We start from the raw sequence: 15,836 nt of genomic DNA on the forward strand, positions 1-15,836 counted from the left end.
ATCTTAGCATAAAGAAGTTCTTGCACTCACTAGGCCCCTTGGTAAACGTGTCCAGGGATCTCACCACCTTTGAATCTCTCTGCACCCAAAATACACCTCCTACACACCTGGTGTCTCTGGTTTACGGGCTGCTCCAGGAGGGGGAAGGGGGCCGTCCCGTCCATACGTGGGGGCCGGGGAGAGAGAGTTGGGTAAAACCTTCTCTTCCGAGCAGTGGGAGAAGGCGCTTACACTGTCCCACAAGTCATCTGTCAGCTGCAGTTTACAAGAAAAGAACTTTAAGATCCTTTCTAGATGGTATAGGACCCCCGTTTTGCTGCATTCCTTCTTTCCCACGTGTCCAGACATTTGTTGGCGTTGTGAGAAGGAGAAAGGCACCATGTTACACATATGGTGGCAGTGTGAGCGCCTCTCCCCTTTTTGGAACAGAATCAATGAGCTGTATGGGTTGGTCAGCAGTAATACCACTAGGTGGACACCGGAGGGCGCGTTGTTGTCAATGTTCCCTGGCCCCATCTCCTCCCTGAAGAAGGGTCTCCTCAGATTTTTTGTACAGGCTTCTCGCCTGGTTATCCCTCGCCATTGGAAATCTACGGTGACACCGGGCTTCGAGGAGTGGCTTAACACATTTGAAAAGATACATAGAATGGAGGAACTTATTGCTGAGGATGATGGCCAGGACGCAAAATACCTTAAAGGGACACTGACAGGGCCAAAAAGCATATTAAGGTATATATATGACCGTACAGGTCTTATAAAGTGTATTAGAATCATATAGGTATCCACCCTGTCCACCTTATAACTACAGTAATCTGAAGTTTTATAACCTGCCTGAATCGGGTTCAATCTGCCCAAAGGGCGGTGTTTCACCTCAGCTTGCGCCCAGCCAGCCTCGCCACAACTGCCGTTTGAAGCGCCGCCCAGCTCATCAATATTCACTTCGCTGGGCGGCTACTAGTGTCCCCGGCCATCTTCAGTGCATGCGCCCGGCACCCTCACTGGCCAGGATCGCATCACGCCTGCGCACAGTCTCATTCTCAGAGGCACTCATTCTCACTTTATAAGACCTGTACGGTCATATATATACCTTAATATGCTTTTTGGCCCTGTCAGTGTCCCTTTAAAGATATGGTCCCCTTGGTTGCTTTTTAAAGGATCTGAGTCTTACCTTATGTGGTTGAATACCATCTCTAGTAATGCTTAATACTACCTATGCTGATGGGTTATGGCACTCCCCTTTTTGCCCCCTTTGTCTGTCTGTCTGTGTGTCTGTGTGTGTGTATGTGTGTATGGTGTTAGATGTTTTTGCTCCCTTTTAGAGTAGATTTAAATCTATTTGCGAATGCGTCACTTTGCTTGTAGACCACCTACATTTGTTATGTACTTAATCACTTCAGTATCCTGTTACTGTAAATGGCAGTTTTGATATATTGTTTTGCACTGTGGTTTTATACCTTTTGATCCGATAATTTACTCTTGTACTTAATAAAAGAGATTGAACAACAAAAATCTGTCACGGCTGAGGATGGGGGAAACCCTCAGCTGTGCGATGCCAGAAGATGTTTGGTCGCTGCTCGGCCAGGACCACAGGATCAGGGAGCAGGTCACCTCCTATCGGATCCCTAATACTGACCCTGACTCCTAGCTGTATGAGCCGACCCTGATGGTAGGAGGGCTCATACTCCGGAACCTTGGGGTCCCTACTAGCCCTCAGGGTGGCCCTGAACTAGGAGCAGGGTAAGACGACCTGTTCCTCCTAGGCACGGACGAACAGGAGTCTCACTGGCCAAGCTGCAAGGAGATGGGGAACATAGACATATGGATATGACAGGTGAACCAAGCAGTTCCACACTAACCTGCCACAGCCTTGCTGACTCGAACCCGTGCTCAAATACGCTGTCCACACAAACACTAGAGAGACAGCACACACATCAAAACACACAAGTAACCAGGACATCCATAGCTGCAATAAATATCAAGAGCATAAAAACATCAACTTAACATCAGACATTCTTTTTATGACCGCAAGGGTGGCCCTTACTGGAAAGATGGTATATGAACCAGGAGGATGACTCCAGCAAACCGCATGGCTGAAGTACCCCTCAGCAACTGCCTTCAGCAGGAAGCTAAATAGCCCAAGCTGCCACACACACACACCCACACACTAGGAAAGGGGTTAACCCTTTCATCACCAAACAAGGTAAGTGTCACTTAAAGGGGAAGTGTACACACCACAAACTCCCTCATACCAAACATAGAAAGTGAACACTAAAACCACATGTTGCCAGAGGCAACCGCATGCCGTGACAGCGAGCGCCTAGCAACCGCTCAGGCCGCTCCACTGCCAACAACCTAATGTTGCCAACGGCAACCACACGTGAGGCAAGATACAGAGCCCACACCTGTGGTTGAGAACATAAAACAAACCGCTGACAACAGCATGCGAACCAAGGAGTCACGACCACAACCATGGTCGTGACACTCCCACCCCTCAAAGCCCCCCCACCAAAAAAAAAAAAAAAAGGGAAAACCAGTGAGGGACTCAAAAATGGAATGGGAGAAGGGAAATGTAGGGGAATCAGCGCCAGAACATGAGTCTCCCCAGGACTGCTGCCGGACCCTGGAGCAACACACAGGAACCAAGTTCCGACTGCTAGGCTCTGGAGCAACACACAGGAACCAGAGACCAGCAAAGAAACAGCCCGGGGAGACCGCACTGGCACTGCGTCCACTCTCTACTCACGTTCCCACTCCAGTCGCTGCCAACAGGCACTCCAAACCAGCACACAGCCGGAACACCAACGGAATGCTGCCAGCAGACCAGAGATAGGAACATAGAGAGGGACAAGGGATCACCAACACGGACACGGAAGGTAAGATGGCGGGGAATAAGCCACCAACCGCGCCGTTAACGGTGATGCCCAAAACGCTCTCCCTCTGGAGAACGCGCATGCACCCCACAAGCATATGGCGATGCATGCTGCACCCTCTTCCGAAGGTAGGATCCAAGTAAGGAGCCATTGCGGTCATACTGTCACGGCTGAGGATGGGGGAAACCCTCAGCCGTGCGATGCCAGAAGATGTTTGGTCGCTGCTCGGCCAGGACCACAGGATCAGGGAGCAGGTCACCTCCTATCGTGTCCCTAATACTTACCCTGCTCCTAGTTCAGGGCCACCCTGAGGGCTAGTAGGGACCCCAAGGTTCGGGAGTATGAGCCCTCCTACCATCAGGGTCGGCTCATACAGCTAGGAGTCAGGGTCAGTATTAGGGACGCGATAGGAGGTGACCTGCTCCCTGATCCTGGGTCCTGGCCGAGCAGCGACCAAACATCTTCTTGCATCGCACGGCTGAGGGTTTCCCCCATCCTCAGCCGTGACAAAATCTAGTTCTCTCATCTGTATCATTGGAGGACATTACAGAGCAGTCCCAAGGGGGGGCAAAAAAAACAAACAAACAAAACCGCCGTCTGCAAAACTCTACACCCCAGAGAAGCATCAGAAGACTAGGTGTGTACTCTGTAAAATTTGGAAAAAGTATGCAAAGACGACCAGGTAGCCGCCTTGCATACCTGAAGGGCCGAAGCCCCAAAGCCCCATGATGCACTGCCCAAGCAGAATGAGCAGTAACCCGGACGCAGTACGTTTCCACAATGGCCAAACAAATCCATCAGGAAATGGAAGTTTTAGACGCAGCCAGCCCTAGTCTCGGCCCTTCTGGAATGACGAACAGGGAATCTGTCCGCTGGAAAGATGACGTCTGGGACAGATAGATGTGAATTGCCTGCACCAAATCCAGAGTGTGGAGCGAAGGCTCACGAGGATGAGACGGGTCCAGACAAAATAAAAGGGAGAATGATCTCTTCATTGAGATGGAATGCCGACACAACCTTTAGAAGGAAGGACTGAACAGGGTGAAAGACTACTTTGTCCTTATGGAGGATCAAGAAAGGCGACCAACAGGAAAGAGCCGCGAGTTCCGACACCTAACGGATTGAAGTTATTGCCACCAAAAAGGCCACCTTGTAGGACAGGAAGCAACGCAAAGGAGGAATGGCCCCTGAATGTGCACCGGAGGAAATTCTCACACATCCGGTGTCTTTTGCCCCCCTGGCTCCAGCCCAATCACCACCTTCAATGTGCGGCCCCTTGGGGAGGGCGCTACACCGGAAACAGAAAGGACTTCTAGTGGGCGGCCGTGGTGACCCGAAGGCTGGCGGGATGCAGAGGCTTTAAGAACCTCGACTTCTGGAGACCGGGAAGGAGAAGCGGGATTGGGGGACCCTGGTCTCCCGTCTCCTGGATGGGAATGCAGGCAGCTGAGACAGACTGAAATCCCGCTAGAAGAAAAGAATAATAAAAATAAAAAAAAGGAAAAAATTAGCAGACCTGCAAAGCAGGGCGGCCTGCCTCCTTCAGACACTAAGCTAAAACTGATTTAGCTTAGTCCCTGTAGGAAGGGTATAGCTGAAGGAAGAAGCTCACACTTTTGTGTTTAGTGTCCGTCTCCTAGTGGCAACAGCTATACCAATGGTCAAGCCTGTGTCCCCCAATGATACGGATAGAAACTGGGGATTTATCAGTTCATAAATAGGCTGATCTGGCATTCTGCTGTCTGGGAAAGCTGAGTAATAACCTCATTGGGCAGTGATTGGGCATACTGGTTATATAAACTACTAACAATGTAGCCCTGATACACTGAGTGACTATCAGATAGTACCAGGACAACATAATCTGTTAATACCAGTTCATCTGGCCAGTGCTATCACTGAGCTAGATGAAAGGATTTATTACTGCATAACTAGGGAAATTTGGAATTCAATGGCCTGGAATAGCTGGATAAAAACCTCTGCAATTGAAGTCACACTTCATACATACATTCAGCATACACTACATTAATACATATAGTACCAGGGGCAAGCATGAGTATGTACTATATATGTGGTTTGGTCTCCCGCATACCTCCACATGCTACCCAACTTTCCAAAGCTGCTGAAAGGCAAATCTGCACAATTACACTGTGAAGGATGCAATTATCACTGCATAACTAGGTAGATTAGGTATTCAACTATATGTACTATGGCAGGTACTGTGTATGTACTACTGTTGCTATTACTGGTACTATGGCTATTGGCTGGTACTATATATGTACTACAGCTGGTAATATGGCTGGCCAGCCATCTGCTCCCAAACCTCCTGGCTCACGCACACTAGCATCAGAAGGGGAGAGGGAGAAGACGTGGCTTCAGTGTAAGAAAAGAATACACTGCTTTTCTGTTTTACTTTTCATGGTCTGCAATAGTGATATCTGACAAAACAAGAAAAATAAAGAGATTGCTAGGTTTTGTTGGTTGTCTTTTGTCTGGATTCTGTGTTTAGTGTTCCTTTAAGGGTGAATGTTCAGTGCTGGAGGCAGGGCAGGAAAGGGGCCCATGGGCCATAAAGCATTTTCTGATAACAAATATTTGATCTATCCTCTGGAGAGGTCATCAGCATCTGATCAGCAGGGGTCTGAAACCTGGGACCCCCACCGATCAGCTGATTGAGAAGGCGGCGGTGCTCCAGAAGTGCCGCGGCCTTCTCTCCGTTTACGACAGGCCAAGTGAAATCACGACTAGTATCGCTGGCCTGGGGGGTGCAGCTAAGCCCTGTTCACTTGAATGGAGCTTAGCAAAAAACAAAATCATTATTTACCTATTAAGTCCTTTGCTGCTTTAGTCCCGCCTCTCCAGTGGTATCCACTGGTTCTGCAGCATTGTGTCATTTACATGACCACTGCAGCCAATCACCGCCCCCACTGTTGCAGGACCGGTGGGGAACACTAAAGTAACTGGCACTGGAGGACTTAACTGGCAAATAATGCTTATAATTTATACTGTACCATTTCCTGCTATTGCTCAAGTTTCTGAAAATCCTGGACAATTCCTTTAATAAATCCTTATTTTCTGCTAAAATAGTCACACTCATTTAAACTGTCTGTTTGTGTCAAATTCATTCTTAAAATACAAATCTATTACTACAATATATGAACAGAGATAGCAATGCAACCTGTGAAAAGGCCACCAGAGTCATCCCACCATCAATCCTAGGTCTCCACTGCTACATCACGATATGAACCATACACACCACAAGCTGACCGTGTACTTTTGTTTTTATATTTGGCAGGTATTTTATAGCCTGGTTACTAAAGCTACATTTACAGTGTGTCAACCAGCCAAGTACTTACCAGAAAGGATCTGCATTTTCCAGTTATGCTTTCTCTGCACTTCTGGGCAGGAATCAAGAACTGCTTGGGCACCTTCAGGGGTTTTAAAACGAACATGACACTCTGTATCTCCTTCCAGCATATCTACATATGCCACTTCAGAGACCCCAGACAAAGCATCCTATAGGAACGAAGAGATGTGTTACTTCATTTGACGTTGCTTAGCTAGAGTAGCCAGAGCATGACTGGAGTGATTAGGAAACCACTATAATGAGGCAGATTTACTAAAATGGAAACCTAATATGCCAGTATTAGTAAAATGTCTGTTGAAGTAAGATGTGCCCTATTTATAAATGCATAATTCAGCTATAATGCACACTGGTTTCTGGCATAAATGATAGTAAATCTATAGTAAAACCTTAAATCCGCTGAAAACCAATAATAAATCTGCCTTAATGCATTTCTGTTTCTCATGGAGTAAAACTCCATGATTTTTTATTTTTTATTTCTCTGAATGAAAGAAAAGAAAGAAAGCAAGACCTACAAATTTAAAGACTGCTAGGCTCCTTTTGACGGCAGTTACCCACATGACCTCACATATGTTTGCATTTTTTGTGTATACTACTACTTACATATAAAAATAAGAAAAAATATTACGAAAGCTGCAAAAAAGATTTACTTTAACATGCTGGCGATTTGGAAATGGTTCCAAACTGGTGATCTTCACAATAACCCCACAGACAAACTGCGGTCCAAGTGTTTCGTTCTTCACCATATTAACTAAAAAAAACAGAAGAAAACAAAACGGAGTCATGATGAAATTAGCTAAATGAGCAAGTTTAGAAGATATATATATATATATATATATAGATCCAGAAAAAGGACGGCACACCGGTCTTGAAAAAGTAAAAGTGGTTTTAATCAACCTTGCGGTACAACGTTTCGGCTCCAATACTGAGCCTTTCTCAAGCACAAATACAAATCAAAAGTGAGCAGTTATATAGGTGAGCTAATTGCATTACACATCATGTGATCACTACACGTCCCACCCCAAGGGGCGTGTTCAATGTTTAACCAATACATAAACATAATTGCAGAAATAGCAAATACAGAAATAAAGCAAATATCATCAGTTACATATATCCGATGTTAATCCCATGTGAGACATCATTCAGGTGTATGTGTCGAACATATATATATATAGTGAATATGACAAGGAAGAGGGCAGACCCATCGGCTGCATTTACATCAATACACAGCCAGTGGATGTGTCCAAAACGTGTGAACATACTGAGGGAGGAGCTGAGAAATAGATCAAAAGACACTCTCAAAAAAGCTTGTAGCTATGTTATAACCTGATCCTGTGTAGGTTGAACGCCGCAGCTGTACGATCGCTGGATCCCATTGCCAACTCACTGTTATCTCGATCCGGCACCAGGAAGGGAATATCGCCTGCTGTCTGTCACCTTGCGTCATCAGAGGCCGCCCTCTGTTGCGTCACCACTCCATCGTCACTTCCGGCCTAGGTGCTGCACTGCACATGTCCCGTTCACGTCCCATATCGGGACGCCATCTTGGATACTGGAAAGATGCCCTTAATCCAAATTATGGTACTTCAGGGTATAGCGAACCAGACCGACATAGACAGCCCGGAAACCAGATTGTCCTAGTGTCTTGCCTGGATAGGAGCCCACCATCACAACGGAAACCGTTACATATAGAGGGTTACCCATCACTGGTGTCCGGTCGCTTACATACCCATGAGGGTTCTCCTCCAGTCTGTACCCAGGTATTGCAGGGGGCAAATCTAAACCAGATAGATGGTGGAACAGCCGTGTCACCATATCGGCCCAATTGTGGTGCCCTTGATGTGTGTCTGATCGGACAGTGAGAAATACCAAAAAGAAAAAAAGAAAAAAAGAAAAAGAAAAAAAAGCATAGCTATCAGAGGTATTGGCCCCCTGTACATAAAATTGTGTCAATTTCATTCTCAAGCTCAAACCCTCCGTATGGTGAGTGATGGTGATCTGTGAGAAGAAAGAAAAAAAGAGTGAGGAAGAATCAAATTTACTGTTGATTCAACAGTTTTTAAATAAATGTATATTCTGTGTGTACACAGACACACCTAGACATATTCCACATGACACAGAGGGCAAGCCACTCATCACAACACCTCCCCAAAATTAAACTCAATGTTCAATCCATTGGGTTTAAGGCTATTAAGCCTATGAATCCAGCGAAGTTCCCTACGTTTCAATAATTTAGACCTGTCACCGCCACGTCTGGGCTGGGGTACATGGTCGATGATCCAAACCATCAGATCTCTCTCCCTGTGCCCAGCCTCAGAGAAATGTTTAGAGACAGGTAAGTCAAGGCGTTTCTTGCGAATGCTCAGACGATGATTATTAAGGCGGGTCTTCAGGTCAGTTGTCGTCTCACCCACATAAAGTACTTTGCAGGGACATGAAAGTACGTAAACAACGTAGCTGGAATTGCACGTAAGATGGAACAGTATACTGTGTGATTCACCTGTAAGAGGATGTATGAACGATCTCCCTTTACAAATATACCTACAATTAACGCACCCCAAGCAAGGGAAACATCCCAAGCCCGGCTGCGCTAAGGTGGTTTGTCTGCAGGACCCTTTAGGGCCAATATCGGCCCTGACCAATTGGTCACGGAGATTTCTTGACCGACGGTACGAGAATAAAGGGGGACATTGAAATTCTGTTATCTCCTTGAAACAAGATCCAAGAGGTGTTGTGATGAGTGGCTTGCCCTCTGTGTCATGTGGAATATGTCTAGGTGTGTCTGTGTACACACAGAATATACATTTATTTAAAAACTGTTGAATCAACAGTAAATTTGATTCTTCCTCACTCTTTTTTTCTTTCTTCTCACAGATCACCATCACTCACCATACGGAGGGTTTGAGCTTGAGAATGAAATTGACACAATTTTATGTACAGGGGGCCAATACCTCTGATAGCTATGCTTTTTTTTCTTTTTCTTTTTTTCTTTTTGGTATTTCTCACTGTCCGATCAGACACACATCAAGGGCACCACAATTGGGCCGATATGGTGACACGGCTGTTCCACCATCTATCTGGTTTAGATTTGCCCCCTGCAATACCTGGGTACAGACTGGAGGAGAACCCTCATGGGTATGTAAGCGACCGGACACCAGTGATGGGTAACCCTCTATATGTAACGGTTTCCGTTGTGATGGTGGGCTCCTATCCAGGCAAGACACTAGGACAATCTGGTTTCCGGGCTGTCTATGTCGGTCTGGTTCGCTATACCCTGAAGTACCATAATTTGGATTAAGGGCATCTTTCCAGTATCCAAGATGGCGTCCCGATATGGGACGTGAACGGGACATGTGCAGTGCAGCACCTAGGCCGGAAGTGACGATGGAGTGGTGACGCAACAGAGGGCGGCCTCTGATGACGCAAGGTGACAGACAGCAGGCGATATTCCCTTCCTGGTGCCGGATCGAGATAACAGTGAGTTGGCAATGGGATCCAGCGATCGTACAGCTGCGGCGTTCAACCTACACAGGATCAGGTTATAACATAGCTACAAGCTTTTTTGAGAGTGTCTTTTGATCTATTTCTCAGCTCCTCCCTCAGTATGTTCACACGTTTTGGACACATCCACTGGCTGTGTATTGATGTAAATGCAGCCGATGGGTCTGCCCTCTTCCTTGTCATATTCACTATATATATATGTTCGACACATACACCTGAATGATGTCTCACATGGGATTAACATCGGATATATGTAACTGATGATATTTGCTTTATTTCTGTATTTGCTATTTCTGCAATTATGTTTATGTATTGGTTAAACATTGAACACGCCCCTTGGGGTGGGACGTGTAGTGATCACATGATGTGTAATGCAATTAGCTCACCTATATAACTGCTCACTTTTGATTTGTATTTGTGCTTGAGAAAGGCTCAGTATTGGAGCCGAAACGTTGTACCGCAAGGTTGATTAAAACCACTTTTACTTTTTCAAGACCGGTGTGCCGTCCTTTTTCTGGATCCATTGATTGGGGTAAGGAGTCTATTCCCCTGGAACGTGCACCCTATTTTTTCCGCGCAGTAGTCAGTGCCGCCATTTTTCACATATATATATATATATATATATACACACATATATACATACACACACATACATACACATACACATACCCCATACAAGAAGAGATTCATAGTGGAAAGCTCTTTTAAAAGCTTGTGCACATGAACGTGTGCCGGCCAGGCCCGTGCTGCGGACCGCAAACTGAATGTGGTCCTCGATCCGCATCCAACCGCACTGCAGAAAAGTAGTGCATGCACTACTTTTCTGCAGTGCGGAGGCATGGACAGAAAACCCAAGGAAGCACTCTGTAGTGCTTCCAATCCGTGCCTCTGTTCCACACCGCACTGTATCATCGGGATTGCGGACTCATACAAGCGAATGGGTCTGCATCTGTGATATGGTGCTCATATATTGTGGACCCCAAGGATGTGCAAAGCTGATAAAACTGAAAACCCTTTATAATAAAGACAAGAAGGATTTCAGTTTCTCTATTTTGCATGTTTACCTATTAAAGTGCGAAAACCAGATACTGAGCAGCAAAGAGATGACATGAAGCAGCACGGAGGACATTGTTTTAGGCAAATGAATTCACTTGTAAAATTATCTCATTAATGTATGTATAAAGAAAAAAAAAAGCTTAAAATTTAAAACTGTTCACCGTCTTTCACACTTGAGTTCTGTTTTGCTTCTTCAACCTCCATCGAATCATTATTTCTTCCCCTTATCGACTTTTTTAGGGCAGACATGCTAGCTCTTTGCAGGGTCAAATACTCAGCCTTGAGATCTAACCATTCTTGCCTGTAGAGAATAAAGATACGCAAGTTACTAGACAACTGAGGCTTATTTCAAAGAAGTAGAAGCTCCTGTACGAGACAAGAGCACATGTACTGTATGTCTCCCACCCTGGACTCTATTTCTTAGGTGCCCATGTAGCGGATTCTAACAATGTCAAAATCTGCGGCATATTCCATGTCAGAAACTGTCATGGTTTCTGTCGCATTTTTTCAATTTGAATGCTGCGGACCTGATTGTAATTTAGCCCCATTGAATCTCCTTCCAGTGGCAGCCGTCCAGACACTGTGCCACAACACAAGGACATGTCCATTCTTTCCATGGTCACCACTAAGTGCAATCTGCAGGTAGCATGTGGGAGAGCAGGAGAAGCTGGGCAGATTGAGATATAGTTTTGGAGGAGAAGACTCAGCAAAATGTGTAATTTATACATTTGTATCTCAGCTATTTCTGTTCATTGTTCACAGTATCTCTGTATACAAACTTGCATAGCAATAGCTGATACACACGATTACATAATATATTTCTGTTTGTCACGTGAACATTTTTTCTATTTTTTTGGAATCATTTAAAAAATGCTCCTATGGATCCTCTTGTAATGCAGAATGATAGCAAATACAAAACTGTGCAATAGAAGTGGCTTGTTCTCCCCAGCACTGAACACGTAAAGGTCCTTTTACATGGACCAATGTGTCAGGCCGCTTATCAGGAACGAAGGGTTACCGTTAATTGCCTAATCATCAGCAGAGATGAGGGCTGCGTTTACATGCAGCAATCACCTCCGCTGTATGGGAAAATGGGGTCACTACAACGATCGCTTGTCCCCATAGAAAATCATTGTTCCTGGGCAGATCATTGTTCAGATAACACAATCTGCTAAATAGAAGCAATGATTTTTGCTGGCAGCAGAATTACACAAATCACCCTATGAACGAGCGTTTGCTCATTCATCGGGTGACGGTTGGCACCTTTTACACAGGCCAATTATCGGGAATGAACATTTATACAAACGCTCATCCCTGATAATCGGCATGACATGTAAAAAGACGTCTAGGTGGACATCCTGAAAGGGAATCAAAAGAACACCAGGGGGCACCATAACAATTATGTAACCGCAATCTCTAGACACAGGAGCATTCAAATTATTCGAACTGAGAAACTGTTACATTTTGTGTGATCTAACAGTAATATATTACCACAATCGTGGGACACCTTTTTGACAATCACACAACTGCACCATTTGGCAGTGCACACTATAAAAGTAATATCTTTAAATTTCTGGTTCTGTATCCATGTAATGACTGGATTCCCTCTCACAATAAAACTTGATGACACGTCTACATTTTCTGTCTGCTGTGCTACATACATAACATTTTCATACCTACTGTACTACAAAACTAGCCAAGAACATGAGGGGTTTTTGTCCAGTTATAACAACTGAATCTCATGTCTGTGGGCCCAGCCCAATCATCCCCTGAGGATTCCAATGGGGAGAAGCAATAAGGAGATTTTTTGTGAAACTCACCTGTAAAATCTTTTTCTCGTCTTTTCCATTGGGGGGACACAGACCATGGGTATAGCTTAGAGGTATTAGTAGGAGGGACACTATGCAAATACAAAAAAGAGCTCCTCCTCCTCGGGCTATACCCCCCCCCCGACTCCACCAGGAGAACTCAGGCGTTGCAAAAGCAGTAGGAGAAGGAGATAAGAAAAAATAATGGAAGCCATCGGACCAAAGCTCATGAGGTCCAACCACAAACAGAAACTGAACTAAAAACCCCTCCTGCAACAGGCAGAATGGGTGGGAGCTGTGTCCCCCAATGGAAAAGACGAGAAAAAGATTTTACAGGTGAGTTTCACAAAAAATCTCCTTTTCTCGTACTTTTTTCCATTGGGGGACACAGACCATGGGACGTCCTAAAGCAGTCCATGGGGTGGGAAAAAATATCAGCGCCGCCAGGAGGAACGCCCAACGGTCAAACAGGAACCACAGCCTGCAAAACCCTGCGGCCAAAGACAGCATCAGCCGAAGCCAGTGAATGCAACTGATAAAACTTCGAGAAGGTATGTAAGGACGACCAGGTGGCCGCCTTACACAGTTGAGACGCAGAGGAACGATTGAGCCTTGCCCAGGAGGCCCCCACCGCCCTAGTGGAGTGAGCGGTAATCCAAGCCGGGGGAACCCTACCACGAGCGCGATAAGCCGCGGAAATTGCAGAGCGGATCCATCGCGCCACAGTGACCCTGGAGGCCGCCAGAACCTTACGAGGTCTCTCGGGTATCACAAAGAAGGAATCTGAACAGCGGACGGAAGCGGTAGCCGTGAGATACACCTTCAGGGTCTGTACGACATCCAGGGAATGTAGAGCGCGTTCCTTGGGGTTTCCCGGAGAAGAACAAAAGGAGGGCAGGACAAGATTCTCGTTAAGGTGGAAGGGAGAGACCACTTTGGGCAAAAAGGAGGGAACCGGACGGAGCACAACCTTATGCTGGTGAAAAAACAGAAAACGCTCCTGGCAGGAAAGAGCGGCCAGCTCCGACACCCGTCTGATGGAAGTTATGGCCACAAGGAAGACCACCTTCCAGGTGAGAAAAGTCAGGGAGACCTCTCTCAGAGGTTCGAAAGGGGCCGTCTGCAGAGCGCGCAGGACCAAATTGAGATCCCAAGGAGGCAAAGGGGGAACATACAGGAGAACCGAATGTGCCACCCCCTGAAGAAAATTCTTCACAGGACCCATAAGAGCAAGGGACTTCTGAAAAAAGACGGCCAGCGCTGAAACCTGACCTTTCAGGGAACTCAGCGACAGTCCCATCTCAAGCCCGGACTGAAGAAAAAAAGACAGCACAATCGGGATGGAAAAGCGAAGGGGTGGGAACCCCGAGCTCTCACAAAAAGTCAGGAAGGCATTCCCGGTACGATAGTAAATCCGGGAGGAAGCCGGCTTCCTCGCTTTGATCATGGTTCTAATCACTGAATCCGAGAACCCCCTCTTCTTCAGGATGGCGGTTTCAACAGCCACGCCGTTAAACGAAGCGACCGTAAATTCTGGTGGAAGAGCGGGCCCTGAGACAGTAGGTGCTTTCTGTCGGGAAGAGGCCATGGGGAGTCCGCCAGCATCCGAGCCACATCTGAGAATCACGCGCGGCAGGGCTACTCTGGGGCGATGAGAACGGTCGGAATCCCTTCCGCCTCGATCTTGCGTAGAACCTTCGGTAGTAGAGGAAGCGGAGGGAAGACATAGAGGAGACTGAAGTCCTGCCACGGAGACACGAGCGCATACACCCCGTACGCCTTTGGATCCCGGGCGTGAGCCAGGAACAACGGGAGCTTGTTGTTGAGCCTGGACGCCATCAAGTCCACATCCGGACGGCCCCATCTGCGGCAGATTTCTTCAAATACATCTGGATGCAGGGACCACTCGCCTGGATCCACTTTGTTGCGGCTTAGAAAGTCCGCTGTCCAGTTGTCCACTCCTGGAATGTAAACTGCTGACAACACCGGAACGTGCGACTCCGCCCATGTCAGAATTCTCGTCACCTCCTGCATCACCATCCGGCTGCGGGTCCCGCCCTGATGGTTGATGTAGGCCACGGCCGTGGCATTGTCCGATTGAATCCTCACCGGGAGGCCCGCAAGGAGAGGAGTCCAATGGGAGAGAGAGTGGAAAATCGCCCTCAGTTCCAGAATGTTGATCGGAAGGCGAGACTCTGCCGCCGACCAAGTCCCTTGAACCGTGCGAGACTGGAGAACGCCACCCCAACCCAGGAGGCTGTTATCGGTGGCGACGATCGTCCAGGAGAACGGGAGAAAGGATCTCCCCAACCTCAGGTTCGTCGGGGACAGCCACCAAGGAAGAGCTGCCCGAACCCGCTGAGACAAGCGGATGCGATCGTCTAGACCCCGAGAGGTCTTGTCCCAGAGGGAAAGGATCTCCTGTTGCAACAAGAGAGTGTGAAACTGGGCATACGGAATGGCCTCGAAAGAGGCCACCATAAGACCCAGGACCCGCATGCATTCCCGTATAGAGAGGAACTGGGAGCGCAGCAGATGCGACACTGCCCCGCGGATCTGGGAGGACTTGGAGACTGGCAGGAACACTGGCGGACGAGGTGTCCAAAATCATACGCAGGAAGGAGAGCTTCTGGGATGAGAGGAGAAAGGACTTTGGGAAATTGATTATCCAGCCGAACTGTTCCAGAGTCTGAACAGTGATCCGGACGCTGTCCTCGGCCTGTGGAAGCGAGGGGGCTTTTATCAAGAGAACGTCCAGATAGGGCAGTAAAGACATGCCCCTGGTACGAAGAAGCGCCATGATCGGTGCCAGGATCTTGGTAAAAGACCCGAGGGGCGGTTGCTAACCCGAAAGGAAGGGCGACAAACTGATAGTGACGACCACCAATGGCGAAGCGCAGGAATCGTTGGTGAGATTCTGCGATCGGAACATGCAGATAAGCATTCTGGATGTCCACGGACACGAGGAACTCCCATGGAAGAGAAACAATAACGGAGCGGAGGGATTCCATTCGAAACCTCCGCACCAGTAGAGACTTGTTGAGCAGCTCTAGGTCCAGGATCGGACGCACCGACCCCTCCTTCTTTGGGACCACGAACAGGTTTGAATAGAAACCTGTGCCCTGTTCCTCTGGGGGAACCGGGGTAATAACCCCCCAGTCCAGAAGGGAGGAAACTGCCATTAAGAGGTCCGAGGCTCTGGCCGGATACCCCGGAACGCGAGAAGGGCGAGTGCTCTTG

General features: G+C 47.3%; 1 protein-coding gene across 5 annotated transcripts in view; it reads right to left on the bottom strand.

Annotated features, from left to right (window-relative positions):
- LARP7 (La ribonucleoprotein 7, transcriptional regulator) overlaps positions 1–15,836 on the bottom strand; it is a 55,321-nt gene that overhangs the window by 9,595 nt on the left and 29,890 nt on the right. For all 5 annotated transcript variants that reach the window (XM_040418349.1, XM_040418353.1, XM_040418348.1 and 2 more), the window contains 3 exons: positions 10,950–11,089; positions 6,882–6,982; positions 6,224–6,383 (listed from right to left, as the gene is read on the bottom strand). In XM_040418349.1, the coding sequence (XP_040274283.1) occupies positions 6,224–6,383; positions 6,882–6,982; positions 10,950–11,089 (401 nt within the window). The remainder of the gene's footprint in view (positions 1–6,223; positions 6,384–6,881; positions 6,983–10,949; positions 11,090–15,836) is intronic.

The sequence above is a fragment of the Bufo bufo genome, chromosome 2, assembly GCF_905171765.1.
Source record: "Bufo bufo chromosome 2, aBufBuf1.1, whole genome shotgun sequence".
Taxonomy (NCBI): Eukaryota; Metazoa; Chordata; class Amphibia; order Anura; family Bufonidae; genus Bufo; species Bufo bufo.